This window comes from Triticum aestivum, chromosome 6A, assembly GCF_018294505.1.
Source record: "Triticum aestivum cultivar Chinese Spring chromosome 6A, IWGSC CS RefSeq v2.1, whole genome shotgun sequence".
Lineage (NCBI taxonomy): Eukaryota > Viridiplantae > Streptophyta > Magnoliopsida > Poales > Poaceae > Triticum > Triticum aestivum.
This window is the reverse complement of record NC_057809.1, coordinates 76,535,952-76,551,836: the sequence shown is the minus strand read 5'-3', so window position 1 is coordinate 76,551,836 and position 15,885 is coordinate 76,535,952. Positions and strand designations below refer to the sequence as shown.

The 15,885-nt window shown below is 44.9% G+C and overlaps 1 protein-coding gene and 1 pseudogene across 2 annotated transcripts; one reads left to right on the top strand and one right to left on the bottom strand.

Moving 5' to 3' along the window:
• Positions 1 to 655: 655 nt before the first annotated feature.
• Positions 656 to 15,405, bottom strand: LOC123129456 (IQ domain-containing protein IQM3-like; annotated as a pseudogene).
• LOC123132142 (ATP-dependent RNA helicase glh-1) lies at positions 4,110 to 12,036 on the top strand. Of its 2 annotated transcripts, none has more exons than XM_044551898.1 (2): positions 4,110 to 6,384; positions 11,681 to 12,036. In XM_044551898.1, exon 1 carries the CDS (start codon positions 4,259 to 4,261, stop codon positions 5,525 to 5,527), a length of 1,269 nt encoding a protein of 422 aa, XP_044407833.1. In that variant the 5' UTR covers positions 4,110 to 4,258; the 3' UTR covers positions 5,528 to 6,384; positions 11,681 to 12,036. The 2 variants fall into 2 exon arrangements, with proteins under 2 accessions (XP_044407833.1, XP_044407834.1); XM_044551899.1 differs by lacking the exon at positions 11,681 to 12,036 and adding an exon at positions 8,000 to 8,115.
• Positions 15,406 to 15,885: the final 480 nt, after the last annotated feature.

The following is a 15,885-nucleotide window of genomic DNA, read 5'->3' as shown; positions in this document are numbered from 1 at the left end:
TCAAGGTCCGGCAACGACACCGCTTGGTGTTGTCAAGCGGCCATTTTCTTCATGTGTGCTCTTCTTCGATGGTTTTTGGGGTTTGGTTGTAGGCCTGGGTGTGTCCTTTTCAGCTGTCTCTTTTCCTTTGTTTTCTACATGTACTTTGGTTTACTTAAACCTATCTTATATGGAGCCGCGAGACTTCTAGGATTTTCAATGAATATATTCAGGTGGGGGTTCGCTCCCCCAGGTGATCATTAAAAAAAGGAATACTGACAACATTCAAATGCACCTCTTTTTAGTCAAAGATCCTTGAATTTTCTTGAAATTCGACAATGGCTTGTAGGTTTTGTACCTGAATGTGTTTTGGTCGTTGTACTAAAGCTGCGACAATTAATATAAATTGGAGGGAGTACTGTATCATAACATACTACCGTATTATGACTTATGAAACAAAAAAAATTATGCTTTCTGCAATAGTGACAAGCACAATTAAGCATTGTTAAATCAATTCAACCAAACTGGGACTCATACAATCCTCACCAGATCATCTGAGCTACAATGGATCCATGGAACATAGGAAAAGCAGCAAGCACAAACTTAGTGTCTGACATTTGCAGCCTACCAAATATGAAGAAGCAGAACTACACAACTACTACCTAGTTTCAAGTTCTTACTTGGCTGGGGCAGGGAGGTCTGCACTGGCACGAGGGGCGACATTTGCAAGGTGGGCAAGAGGCATTCCGGTGCCCTCCATGTGGCCGGAGGAGTCGATGCCCTTGGTGAGAGTTGTAGACTGTTGTACCATCTCCAGCGCTTGTATTCTGAGCTCCATTGGATAGTCCTTCACACAACCAATTCTTGGACCATTCCCAGTGCTCCATTTCAGGGACAGCCTGTGGCCGAGCTGGTAGGATTTTGACTTGCTCTTGGAATTCACCCTCTCAAGAATTGCCTCCTGTGAGACGCCGGCATCTCTGGGGCTTTGCAGGCCACCTGATAAGGTTCTTTGGTAGGTTGCTCTTGCTTGCTCTGCACGGATATTATTGCCTTCGTCAGCTTCAGTCTGTGAAGATGCCCCAGATGCCTTGTTGGAAGGAAGAATCAATTGTGAAGGATTGGATGATATGATAGCAGCAGCAGGGTTCTGTTTGGTATTGGGCACTGGATCTTCATAGTAGTCTTCCTTGGTGAATGAGCACACCTGAATATGCAAAAATAAGTTCATGAAGTGAACCGTGTTACATTTGTTAACATACGAGTGTGTTTACTGTTTAGATTTCGCTGATCAAAAAATATTACACCTCAACTTCTTTCAGATCAACTCCATTCTCTTCTAGAAAGCTCAGGAAGTTGCTAAGGTTTTCCGCACTCGGTTTGTAATGTCCACTATAGGCCCAGATGGACTGAAATCGGGACAGATCATCAGAGAATCAAATTAGCATAACATCCCACGAGAAAGCACAGTAACAAAATCATGAGTATGAAACGACTAGTAAATCTTTTGGAACATGGATGCAAAATCAGTACAGAAAACCACACCCTAAGTAACAATTCACTGAGTGTAAAATCTTTGTGTAAGCAGCACCACTTGGTACGATGGGTGCCTCTTGACAATACCTTGATGACTCCATTTTCTGCAATAAACCGTCCAGCAGCTATGGTAGCACCTCCTGCTAAAAAGCTGGAGTGCTGGAATACACCTCTCTCTTTCTAGATGTAGAAGTAAGCATACAATTAAACACTTGTAGCGAAGCTAAACTTCCAAAACATGACATAACATTGCTCAGTAGCAATAGTCAAACAACCTTCCCAGCATACAGTTTCTTTGCTGTGCTCATAACAAAAATCCATTTCGTCCCTTTAGGGCCCTGGCTTGTATCAAGTGGTTCTCCAGACATCTTATGGGTGATCTTTCCCTCTGTAATGATGTATTCATAGTACTCACGCTCTTGCTGCAAAACATCAGACAAGTGTTAGAATCATCTGGTAGGCTTAGCTGCTACAAAATACATAGTTCATGCAGAACAATCTTCTAATCTTTCATGTGGCAACTTATTAGCAACTAATTTGAACATGTTTCAAGACTTGTGGAACTTTTGGCAGTAAAATAATATCTTTGATAACTCTGTCCAAAAATTGAAGGCGTACGTACGTTTTCCAAGCTTAACTTTGATCAACCAGTTTCCGGACTATATGTGGATTATCTCAATGCAAATTGTTACGATTGAAAGGAGCTTTTTTTATGAATCCAATGATATCAATTTTGTATCAACTAATCCAAATTTGGTTGAACAGATTGTTGATCAAAGATAAATTTGAGAAGAGTGTGTGTGCCTTATAATTCCGGAGGGAGTATTGAGTGTTGCCAATATATCTCAGTTTGCGGATCAGACTGGTATTTCGAGTGGCGAGCTTTGGTTTGAGGTCGAGGGATATCGGATATGACTTCCCTCCACTTGATGCAGATCCACATTTTTTTTTGAAAAGTAGGTTTAACCCCTGGGTAAGGCTGTTGCCTTGGCGCAGTGATAAAGCTGCTGCCTTGTGACCATGAGGTCACGGGTTCAAGTCTTGGAAACAAGCTTTTACAGAAATGTAGGAAAAGACTGCGTACAATAAACCCAAAGCGGTCGGACCCTTTCCCAGACCCACGCCGATGAGGATGGGGCGAGCACAACTGGAAGCGTGCAAAGGGGTATTCTTCTACAAATGCCTCCACCTCGGCCAGCTCATCAGCACACCCCCACGGTACTGTGGTGACACTGTAGGTGTGAGTACCGCAGGCGGCAGCTTGCTACTTGCACCGAACCCTCTGGTGCAGTAGACATCACCACTTCTCCTCTTCGACTGAACAACATGTGTCGAGAGGAGCCCTGTTGCCACTAGGCCATGCTTCGACACCGACCTTGAGGCCTCCCGTGCTCGTGCATGTCGCTCAGCTCCGGTACACTCCTGTCACACCATCGCCTCCGACGGACCGAAGCCGATCGCGTCATGGCGACAATTATCTTTGGTGGCATCCCTGATCCTGTGACTTCCGCTCCAGTGCTCGTACCTGTATCCAGGCCCAATCAGATGCGAATGACTTGCCGACGGGCAGGACCTCGCATGCGGCAAGGCTTTGCTATTGATTTTTCCATTTTATGTTGTTTGGAAGATGATATTATGGAAATCTTCAAGGTTAAGGGTTAGCTTAGTACTCCATTTGTAAAGTAATATAAGACATTTTGGATCACTACTTTAGTGATCAAAACGTCTTATATTACTTTACACAGGGAGTAAATAATAATTGTAGGGAGGTTGCGTCTTCGATCAATGAGCTTTTGACAACGAGGTGAATCACGCTTTGGTTATCCTAAAGAAAACAACAACGAATGGGCTGTCGATTCTGATTAAAATTATGTGTTTGTAAACAAAAGAAGTTTTTCAGCCACAGGTTGTAGTTCCTCTGTTGCAAACAAAAGATGTTGTCAGATGAAAGAGATTTTTAGAATGGCAAAGGCCTTCGTGACTTGGCTAAGCACAATTCTTTTGGTAGAATCTCCTAGGGAGCATAAGTTGGACTTTATCGCCTTAATGGAGACTGGCAGAGCCAATTTTTTAGCTCCCTTCTTAAACCATCTGTGTGGTGATCTTGATTTTGCTTGGCACTGCCTCCCTCCACATGGGAGATCAAGCGGTATCCTTCTTCAGGTCAATAGGACTACGTTTTTGGACGTCAGGAACATGGAGGTGGGTGGCTTCTGTGTCAAGTTCCGTGTCCGTTTATGGAGCTGCCCAGGCAGAGCTCAAACTTGACTTACCCTCTGAGCTTGTTCATCTTTGTGGTTCAGAGTCTCTACCCATGTTGGTGGGTGGAGACTTCAACATTATCAGGTAGCAGAGCGAAAAGAATAATGATAATTTTAATGTGATTGTTTTTAATGCCATTATTGAGAGCTTGGACTTGAAGGGCGGGCCCGACGAAGTGGTAGTCTCTTCACTTGTGGCCTAAAGGTCCCGGGGTTCGAACCATTATTGAGAGCTTGGCCCCCATCCCGCGGGCGGACCCGGTGCAGACGTCGAAGGCGGGTTTGTGGAATCCGCAACCAAGCCTAGTTGCTACTCTTCGTCCGTTGTGGGCCAGGTCGCCTGCTCAAACGATCCAATACAGAGGGGGTTGGTTCCGCGTGGCCGAGCGAACCCTAGAAAGGCAGGCGGCGGCGGCGGCGGAGTGGCCGATGGTGGCGTATCCAGGATTTCCTCCTCTGGTTTCATCCGATCTGATACTTCGATGGCGGGGCGAGGCGATTGGCGTGTGCAGAAGCAGGGCAACTCGGGCGGCGGCCGCGGATCCTGGGTGCAGGGCCGCGGAGATGCTGGTGGCGGGGGATTCTGGGTGGCAGGGCGAGGTGATGCAGGTGGTGGCGGTGCTGGTTGGCGTGGACCAACGCAACAGAGACCGCCCACTCCTCCAACTCTCTCCACTCAGCCCAATCCTCTAGTTGGGGGTGCATATGGCGTGGAGCATGGATTTGGAGGTGGTCAACATGGTCATGGGGAGTACTTAGTTGGCCGTGGTGGACATGGATCTGGGCAACATGGGAGCGGTGGTTTTGTCTTCGGACAGCAAGGGCAGTTCTACCAGCAACCTCCAATTCCTCCTTCAGGTAACTTTCAGACACATCCTGCTGTTGGGTTTGGAGCAGTTCAGTTTGGCCATATGGGCAATGATGCTTTGGGTAGTTATCAGTATTCTGGAACTAGCAACTCACCTAATCAACAAGGACAGGGGTATGGTTATACTGGTTTCAATTCAAATCAATCTGGTACTAGCACTGGGCCTGCAAATATTGGGAGCAGATCACAGATGACATGCTATAAATGTGAGAATACTGGTCATGCTGTTAAGGATTGTCAGACTGTGTTATTTTGCGTCAACTGCACCAAGGATTCACACCTTTCGCGCAAGTGCTCTTTCCTGTCACAACCTAAGCCTGTTGCCAGTCTGGTTGGTAGTGCTGCTGATGGTTTGCAGATGTTCTCAGCAAGGACCAGAAAGAAGCCGGAGCCAGATGAAAACAAGCAGGCTATAGCTATTATTACTGTGAAAAATGCAAGCCTGACTGCGTTACAGCTTGTTAACTCTCTCAGCATGATGTTCCAGTGGGGATGGGAGTGGCAGGCTAAGCCTTATCTCAGAGATAGCTTTTTAGTCAAATTCCCTTCCGCGAATAAAATTGATGAAATGAAGGCGTACAATTTCTTTGGTCTGATTGGAACAACAGCTAATATCAAAGTAGATAGATGGACCAACTCTTCAACTGCAGCTTTCAAACTGTATGTTTGCTGGGTTAGAATAACAGGGGTTCCCGAGACACTGGAGCACTATCAAGGTTTTTGTGAAGTTGGTTCTCTCATTGGTTCAGTTTTGGAACTGGACATGGAGCTCTATAGGCAATGTGGAGTTCTCAGGGCTAAGATTGGAGTTACGGATCCTAGGAAAATACCCTCTAGCGCTCCCCTGAATGAAAGTGGTTTTTATCTTCAACATATACTTTGAACTAGAAGACATAGTGGAGGAGGGTGGTCCTATGGAGGGCGGTATCTTGGTTAGCTATCCTAGTGGTCCTGATTCATCTCATAACGCTACAGAGAAAAGACCGAGAGAGCAAAGTAACAATAAGGAGGTGGGATGTAGCAAATCTCCCAAACATGGTACTGGGGCTGGAAGGTCGGATAAAGGAAACACTTCAGGTTCATCAGAGGTTGTGATCCCGAGTCAATACGAACTTGATAAGAACATGGTTGCTGAAAATGAGGTGAGGCAAAAATTACTTGACAAAAAGCTGGATGCTGAAAGAGTTCTCTCTGGTGTGGAACAGGTTAATGCTGAGTTTGCTAATAGCGCTGCTATGTTGGAGGATTTCACAGAAGTGCCTGACAGCCAAAAGGAAGAAGAGTTTGATTGCACTCAAGACCCAGATGACTTTGCTAGGAGGCTTGGGATTAGCACTCAAAAAGTTAAAGAAATCAATGACAATGTTGAGAGGGAGATGATTGCGGAGGAAAATGAGAATCTGCTACTAGCACAAGATAAGGAAAATAGGAGCCCTTCTCTCATCAGCTCCACTCAGGCCGTGACCGCTCCCGGGAGAGAAGTGAATCAGAAGCAAACTCCCTTCTCTAACAAAGTTGATGTATGTTTACAATACCCCTTACAAGACATGTGTGGTGTCGATGCAGTCAATAAGCAGAAAATGAGGGAGGGTGAAGCCAGAGTTCAAAAAGCAAAAGACAAGGCGGCGCTTGATGAAGCTGCTAGGAGAAGGAGTGAAAGGCATAAGAATAAAGATGAGGGGCATACTATGGACAAGGCTACTGAAATGGCAAAGAAGAAAAATTTGGAAATGGCACCAGGTACTAATACACCTACTGTTTTAAATACAATGCCTAGTTTCATTTCTCACATCACGCGATGTATTGGTGTTAGTCTAGGTAAAACTCCTGAGGAAATAGATTGTACTATTTCTATGATCAAGAGTTTAGAGAAAAGCAGAAGTGACTTGTTCTTTGCTAATAAGAGAAAAGAAAATGCTAGAAACGTGGATTTAGAATCAAAACTAGAGAGTTTTGATCCAGATGATATTAAAAATTTATTATCCGACTCAGATTCTGATGCTGAGGAGGATGAGAAGCTTAGAGATGAATTAGTGTTATTATCTTCGCTGTATAAATCAAGAAATATAAAGACTGGCACTGGGGGATTCAGTGTTAAGCCTAAGGTTAGATGTGATGTAACAAATGTTACACAAAATTGGCCGTTTTTATGGCGGGTCTATTTTGGAATGCAAGAGGGCTGGGTGAACCTGAAAAGAGAAGATTTCTAAGGGAATCTATCTCGGAGCATAGTTTAGAGTTTATATGTGTGCAAGAAACAAAAAAGAAGGACTTTGATGACTCTTGGTTGGCTGGAGTAAGTGGTAGATTTACTTATATTTGGCTATGGCAGCCCTCTGAAGGTGCTTCTGGAGGGCTGCTTATGGGGGTTCAGGAAGATCTATTTGAGGTAGACGTCTGTATTGCAGGTACATACATGACCAGAATGGTTATTATGGATAAAAGATCAGGATTCAAGTGGAATCTGATCAATGTCTATGGAGCTGCTCATGTGAGGAATAAGGAGGAGTTCCTGATGGAGCTAGTGCAAGCTCTGGGGTACAATAAATTGCCCTGTGTTTTTGGGGGCGATTTTAACTTAATTAGGAGAATTAACGAGAGAAACAAAATTAAAAAACTTCCAAATGGTCTTTTTATTTTAATTCTATTATTGAGCATTGGGGCTTAAAAGAATTAGATTTGTCGGGGAGGAGCTATACTTGGTCGAATAATCAGGAGGATCCGCTTTTTGCTAAGTTGGACAGAATTTTAGTGAGCTCTCTTTGGGAGCAGCAATTTCCTTTAGTAACTGTCAGAACCTTGGTGAGAGGGGTTTCTGACCATGCAGCGCTTCTATTACATACAGGGATTAAGTCTACTATTAATCGCAAGCCTTTTAAATTTGAGCTATGCTGGCTGTCTAGAGAAGAGCTCCCTGATATTGTTAATAAAGTCTGGAGTTCCACTGTTTGTAGAGGTAGTAGTCTTGATTGGTGGCAGGATTTCATGCAAAAATTAAGGAGAACCCTTAAAGGGTGGAACCTTAATGTAGAGGGTAGATATAGGAGAGATAGAGATGAGATTGCCAATAAGCTTGACTTTTTGGATAAGAAAAGTGAGCTCTCTGGAGTTTTAGAAGCTGACTATGTTTTGAGAAATAAGTTGCAGAATGATTTGAATAAGATCCTTAGGGAAGAGGAGATTAAGTGGTACCAGAGGTCTAAAGAAAAAGATATTAAGGAGGGTGATGGTAATACGAAATACTTCATGATTAAGGCTAGCGGTAGTGTAAGTGCATCTAGTGCCACCCCTAGTTGGTTTTGGAGTATTGACGACAAACCTAGTTGAGGGACTAATGTGTTTGTGAGAATTGCAGGATAACACAGGTAGAAGTCCCTCATTGATTCGGTTTTCCTACCAGAGATGAACCCTAAAAATGTAAGAAGACATTGAAGACAAAGGTGGTATGTGAAGACATTCACATTGAAGACTATGACAAGAGAAGACATCGCATGAAGACTATGGAGCGTGAAGACTTAGTCCTTTCGTCGTTCTTTTTCTTCTTTGTTGAGTCATAGGAACCACCATACTATTAAATGGGGTCCAAGAGAACCAGTCAGAATGACTGAAGTGATGCTTAACCAAAATCCTATGTCTTCGAGTGAAGACTATGGGAGCAAATCTTGTCTAGAGTTGGATAAGTCAGCTTTGCTTGTAGCCCAAGTAAAGTTGCCGTGTGTGTTTGAAATCTGACCGTTGGAACACGTGTCAGTTCCTTAGTGACCGAGGGTCATTTCGGACAAATCAGGTCGGGTTTCCTAGTGGCTATAAATAGCCCACCCCCTACAACCATAAACGGTTGTCTGCTCAGAGTTAGAGTACGGCTTTTGTCGTTTGAGAGCAACCCACCTCGAAGCCTTTGAGAGAGAATTCCTTGCGAGGATAAAGCCCTAACCACCCAAAGCCAAAGAGTGTTAAACATCACTTAAGTCTTCCTGTCTGTGTGATCTGAAGACTTATTACACTTGAGGACTGTGAATCCTCCAGCCGGTTAGGCGTCGCGTTCTGAGTATCCAAGAGTCATTGTGGATCGCCGGTGAACGAAGTCTGTGAAGGTTTGGAAGTCTACCTTGAAGACTTACCAGAGTGATTGGGCGAGGACTGGGTGTCCTTATCTCAAGGGGAATAAGGTGAAGACGAGGTCTTCTGAGTTGAATCTTAGCCTCCCTAACCAGACGTACAGTTGTCACAGCAACTGGAACTGGTCCAACAAATCATTGTCTTCAACGAGTCACTGGTTTCATCCTTCCCTTCCCTTTACTTACTGTTGGTCCTTGTGAAGTCATTGTACGATTGCATTACCATTTGGCTTCACTGAGTGATTACTTGTTCTGATTGGCTTCACAATATCTTCCTATCTGATCCTTACTGCCTAGCTACTATTAGTCATTGCGCTTTCACTTCATTGAATACTTGACTATGGTTTGGCTAGTGTAGGCTACCTTCCGCTGCATGATAATAGGTTTATTTCTATCGTTTGTCTTCGAAACTTCCATGTTTTGAAGACTTTCATAAAAATCGCCTATTCACCCCCTCTAGTCGATCACTAGCACTTTTAGGTAGGAAGCGTAGGAGTAAAATTTTCAGATTCATCCAGGATGAGGGGATCATCCAAGGGGATGAGCAGCTCCTTAAATATGCGACTGATTTTTATAAGAAGCTCTTTGGGCCTGTTGAATTACTTCCCGTCTCCTTAAACATTCCTCTAACTGATATGCTTTCTGATGAGGACAAAAGTAAGTTGGCTAGTAAATTTACTTTGGATGAGATAAAACCGGCTATTTTTTCTATGAGGCATAATAGAGCAGCCGGTCCCGATGGTATGCCTATTGAATTCTTCCAAACCTTTTGGCACCTCATTTGCAATGATTTGTTGAGTCTCCTTCAAGATTTTTATGATGATATGATTGATATTTCTAGGCTAAACTATGGGGTAGTTACATTGTTAGCTAAGGGTCAAGGGGCGGATAGGATTCAGATGTATAGACCTATATGCATGCTCAATGTCCCGTTTAAAATCTTTACCAAAGTCTTAAATAATAGAGCTATGGCTACTGCTCACAAGACGATTTCTAAGGTACAATCTGCGTTTATCAAAGGGCGTTATATTTTAGATAATGTCACTATTCTCCATGAGACGCTTCACTCACTATATAAGTCTAAATGCGCTGCTGTTATTTTTAAGGTTGATTTTGAGAAAGCTTATGATAAAATTAATTGGGACTTTATGCTTAGTACGCTGAAAATGAAGGGGTTTCCTGATAAATTTATTCGTTGGACAAAGGCAGTTATTCATAATGGTAAAGTAGCTATTACTTTAAATGACTTGATTGGCCCCTATTTTGTTACTAGGAAAGGATTGAGGCAGGGGGACCCGTTCTCCCCCCTATTGTTTAACCTTGCTGCTGATGTTCTTGCTACCCTGGTTCAAAGGGCGCAACAACAAGGATTTATTAAAGGAGTTCTGCCTAGATTGTACGAGGGTGGTCTTACTGTCTTACAATACGCTGATGATACGATTTTCTGCTTTGAAGATGACTTAGAAGGGGCTAGAAACCTTAAAGTCATTCTATGCGTGTTTGAGCACTTGACAGGTTTGAAAATCAATTTCTTAAAAAGTGAAATCCATTGCTTTGGTGCCGCTTTATTGAAACAAGAAGAATATGCTCAGATTTTCATTTGTGCGGTCGGGGACTTCCCCTTTACTTATTTAGGCCTTCCTTTACATTTTAAAAAGTTGCATAATGCGCATTGGAAACCAGTTGAAGAGAAAATTGAGAAGAAGGCCGCAACCTGGCAAGGGGGTTTGCTTTCAATGGGTGATAGGATTACCCTCGCTGAGACTTGTATGAGTAATGTTCCTAGCCATTTGCTTTCTTTTTTAAAACTACCTAAAGGTGTAGGCAAGAGAATGGACTTTGTTCGTGCTCGTATGGTTTGGCAAGAAAGGGATGGAGTGAGAAAGTATCACTTAGTCAAGTGGGTGGACGTATGCCAACCTAGAGACCAGGGGGGTCTGGGGATTACTAATTTGGAGATTAAAAACATCAGCCTCTTATGTAAGTGGTTATGGAGATTAGAGAATGAGGAAGGGGATTGGCAGGAAATGATTAGAGCCAAATATTTGAGTAGGAAAACTCTGGTTCAATGTGAAGCATCTCGGGGTAATTCCCATTTTTGGAATGGGTTGTTGAGTATAAAGGATATCTTCTATTCTTGCTGTCAAAGGGTGGTGGGTGATGGTTGTAAGACGAGATTTTGGGAGGACACATGGCTGGGGAGAAAGCCACTTTGTCAACTTTCCCCCCGCTTGTATAATTTAATTTTCTGTCAACATGTTACTGTTGCTAAAGTCTTTAATCAGGATTTTGATTGTATTAGATTTAGGAGATGTTTCTATGGAGAAACTCTTACAATGTGGAATGAATTACTTGATATGTGTAGTCAGGTTACTCTGTCGGAGGAGCCTGACAGAGTTAAATGGCTTTTAACTAAATCTGGATCCTTCTCGGTTAAGTCGCTTTATCATTACCTTATAGCTAGAGTTGTTGCTTTTCCTTTTAAACTTCTTTGGAGGTTGAGAATACCTCTAAAAGTAAAAGCATTTATATGGTTAGTGATCAAAGGGAGGATCCTAACCAAGGATAACTTATCTAGATGAGGGTGGAAAGGACCAAATTTCTGCGAGTTTTGTGGCGTTTCTGAGAGCATTGATCATCTATTCTTTTCGTGCTCTTGTGCTAGGTTTTTATGGAATGTGATATGTGGTACACTAGGTAACCCGAAATTACCTTTATCTTTCTTTGATCTTTGTCAAAACTGGATACCATCCTATTCTGGAAAGGATAGGGCTATTGTTTCTATTGGTGCTGCTACTTTGATATGGACAATTTGGAAAACAAGGAACAAATCCTGTTTTCAACGTGTTTTCCTTTCAAATCCTATCAATGTAATATTTACCCTGTGTTCTTTGTTGGATTCATGGATGATTCTACAGAGAAAAGATGTGCAAAAAATGCTTAGGGAGGTTTCCAAGAGGCTATCTCGGGTAGCAAATGAAGTCTACAGAAGAACATATGGGTGGAATCCTTCTGCTCTAAGACTGGGTTTTGTGTCTACCTGAAATTGGGCGGTTCTGTAGTATGTTTTGCCTATTGTTTTGGCTGATGTGCAAATTGTAAAAGATGTTTAAAAGTCTGTTCTCTCTCCGGTAGTGGGTGATTTGGCATCCTATAGATATGGTTATATGTCTAGGATGTAGGTTGCTTATCAGTTGATGAGGTGATGCATTAGGTCTGATGGAAAAAAGTGGTGTGGTGGTTGTATCTAGACTTCTATTTTCTTAATGAAAATGAGGGCCATGTGGCCCTTTTATCGAAAAAAAGACTCCTTGCAGAATTATTACGCAAGGGTAAGGCTGTCTAGAAATTCTCTTCCCCAAACCCCACCTTGCGTGGGAGCTTTCGGCACTGGGTACCCATTTTTATTCTCGAAACATGCTTTCGCCCCGCTTTATATTATAAAGCCAATCGACCACACTATACAAGATATTGAGGAAATCCTCATAAGCTGATCAAAAGAAAGTACAACAAAACTAGTAGAGAGCAATAACAGAACACACTGGGGTGTACTACTAAACGCTCCCAAATGAGCCACCGAGGAGAAGCACAGGAGACCTGTTGTCATGCCCGAGGAGCCCACTCATCGGCGAAACCCTCAAGAGGATCATGATGCAAAGCACTGTCGCGACCGTGTTAACCAAGGAAAACCAAGGTTTTCACCCTAAGTGACGATAAGGAAAGGTGGGGAGACCAAGGCGGTGCCCCCCAAGAGGAATGCAATACCCACATGCATTTCCACCGCCGGCTCCGAGACGCAAATCTTTAGCTCGACCCCGTCTCCCCCCGCGCCATGTGAGCAAGCCACAAGCCCCTCCACGACAAGGACCCCACCACGACAGAACGAGGAGCACCATATCCAGATCAGGGCTTGGCCGTCACTGGCAGAGACAACTTCATCACGAACACCCACCACAACACACCACGCCACCCACGCCGAGAGGCACACTGCCAACATCAACAACCATGCTTCCCGACGACGAGCCAATCCGTGTAGCCCGTCATCCAGGGTCGTCGCCCTGAGACCGCCGTTGTGCCACGCCTAGAGCCACCAACCACTGTGCGAGAGGAAGAGAAGTCCACTCCTTCCCATCCCTGGACAACTGCTCACTCCGTATCCGTCGACAGCAGCGGACCCCACCATGTTGGCCGCCGACCGCCAACTGTCGCGGCAATCATCGAGATCCAAATCAGGCCCTGCCCGGAAGGCCCAATCTGAATTGGGGAACACCACACCACCACCCCCAACCCTGCCTTGCTTGGGCAAAAGGGTGAGCCCCCGTGGCAACATCCGTCGCAGAGGAGACAATGGCCCTTGTGGCGGCGAATCTACATCCCTGGCAGCAGCCAGATCCCGAGGAACATCCAGCCCGTTGGCAGGTACCCACTCGGGCCCGGTTAGGGTTGGAGATGAGGCCACATCTTGGATCGGCGAAGCTACAGCAGGTCGAGGAGGAGAGCGTCGCGCCGCGAGGACGCCACCGCCGGCTAAGCCGGCCAACCATCCCCGCCTGCCTACACCCACCATCCACCGCCGTCGGCCTGGATCTGCCATGCAGGACATGGCCGCACCGAGGCACGTCACCGCAGAAGATCCACACCACCACCACCCTGCAACACCGCCACCAGAGCCCCGCGCCTCCGCCGCCGGAGACCTCGCCAGCCCAGCGCCCCCTCAAGGACGAGCAGCCCAGCATTGCCCAAGCACCACATGGGAGAGGGGGAATGCCCTGCGACCGCCAGCGCCACACGGGCTTCGCTCTGCAGCGCCCTTCGGCGGCAGCGAGGTGAAGAACCTAGGGGTGGCGGCAGCGCAAACCCTCCCGTGGCGCACACTGGGTGCGTCACGGGAGTGGGAGGGGGCAAAATGTAAAAGTCGTTACCCGTTTTTATTGAGCATGGACTTGAGGGAGTTGGCTCTCTCGGGCAGGCATTTACCAGGGCCAAAGACTTACCAACTCCAATGTATGAGAAGCTTAACTATGTGTTGATTAGTGTCGAGTGGGAGCAAAATTTTCCTCTCGTCATGGTACGGTTCGTGCATTGAATAGAGGGTACGCATTCCCCTAAATTTGCAAAATGAAATAAAATTTTGATAGTCGCATATTCACCCCCCCCCCCCATCATCTTCGATCCTTTCACAACTAAGCCTTAATTTGACACCCATCACAACATAATCCATGTTTTCACTATGAGCAACACATATTCTAGAAAGTGAACACGAGAAGCACAAAGTTAGTAGTACTTCTTAATCGTATTAGAGGCTCGCTGAAGAAACTTGAGCGTTGAATGAAGTTAGCAATCTGAAGTTCTAATACATCTCTCCTTTGAATATTTTCAGTAAGAACAATATGAATTCAAAATAAGGATGTCATCCATTAAGCAAATGATCTTACTGGACCAAGATATCTTATGCATTGCTTCTTCAGCAGAGCCCTTGGACATTCCGGAAGATCTACATCTTTTCCCTCACCAATATCAAGCCTGAATATGCAAAATAAAAGAGGCCAATTTATATGCAACATTCAATGGACTTATCTTGCAGAAAATGACAAATATCTACATATGATTGCATGATCTCATTCGAACAAGAAAAGTATCATATACACAATCACATTCATGTTGTTACCAGTAGAAGAACGGTTGGCCAGCCTGGGTCTGGCACCAGACATCATAGCAGAAATACAGGTTGTGCCCGCGTCTGTGTCTTGGATCAATCTACAAGACGACAGCTGAATTTCAGATTTTTTTTTGCAAATAGAAATCCAAGTCAATAGATCTGTAGTTTCGACGACAACAAGATGTGCAACTTTTATGATTAGTGTCCACAACTAACAAAAACTCCCAAGTCAACTGATTCTTTTCACACCTACAGTTGAGAGCAAGTATCCAGCAAATGCAATAATACGAAAATTAGATTAAAAACAGCAAAGGATATGTACTCACAGCCTCGATCCAGTGCTGGAAAGCCAGCTTGAGAGCCTTACCATCTCTGGATAAACCCTGACCCACCTGCATCAAGCTCAGGAACATGTGTTAACATGAAGGGAAATTCCAATCAAAATAATAGTTTTCTCTTGTGGTGGCGATTTATGCAGGGCGGCAAGTCACCTTGGATGCATTGAGGCCGACGCGCCTCCAGCGCGAGGCAGCGGTCTCCGGCTCCGGGCCGTCGTAGAAAGAAATGGTGTTGTGGTTAAGCCGCGCGAAGTCCAGCGCTTGCCACCTTGATGAACGAATCCCAACCAGAAAACAGGTTAATTTTCAGCAGCCGTAACCATGAACTCAAACCAAATGAGGCACACTGCCGACACCAAAACCTCTGTTCATGGAAGCCAGCTCAGGAGTCAGGAGAGGGCAACAACCAAGAAAAGGACAGCAGCTAGGAGCAGAATCCAAAAAATGGGGACCAGACCAAATGGATGAAAAGAAGCAAAAGGGTTTGTTTTTCTGGTAGGATCTGGTTACCAGAGCTCCTCAACGACAACGGCGGAGTGGGCGAGGTTGTGTACACCTTCTGCACCTTCGTCGCCGCACCATTCGCGTCGCTTCCAGACAGCAAGGAGAGCTCCGTGTGAGCCAGCTCCAGCACGGCAGAGTCCATGTAGTCCAGCTCGGTCGCCGGACGAGGAGGAGGCAGGAATTTATGCCCTTGCACTGCAGTGTTTAACACGAGAGATAATTGGAGAATAATTTAAGGACATGAATAGACACCTGACAGTTTTTTTGGAACGAAGGCTCCAGAAGAGCCCGGCTTTGAATTAACAAAGCCATCAACTGGCCAGGACTTACAACGACCCAAACAACAAGAAAGAAAACAAAGGAAACTGAAAACGACAGATATAAGGTGCTTCCAAACAGCTTACACACACCACACGAGAGCACAAGGATATTCTACAGGAAGTCTAGCTAAATGTTGATGGAGCTCTTCGACGCGAATTAAGCACCAAAACAGTGACAGCAAGCGAGCTTCAAGAGGAAATCGCGCTCAGTGAAGATGAACATGCCCTCATCAAACTCAAAGGAGACCACCATCATCGAACCTTCCTTCTTCAATTCCGAAGGGGACCCCTGCCCCTCGCCC

What these genes read in the sequence shown, in the direction of transcription:
- LOC123132142 (XM_044551898.1), top strand. Translation starts at nt 4,259, where the DNA reads ATGGCGGGGCGAGGCGATTGGCGTGTGCAGAAGCAGGGCAACTCGGGC.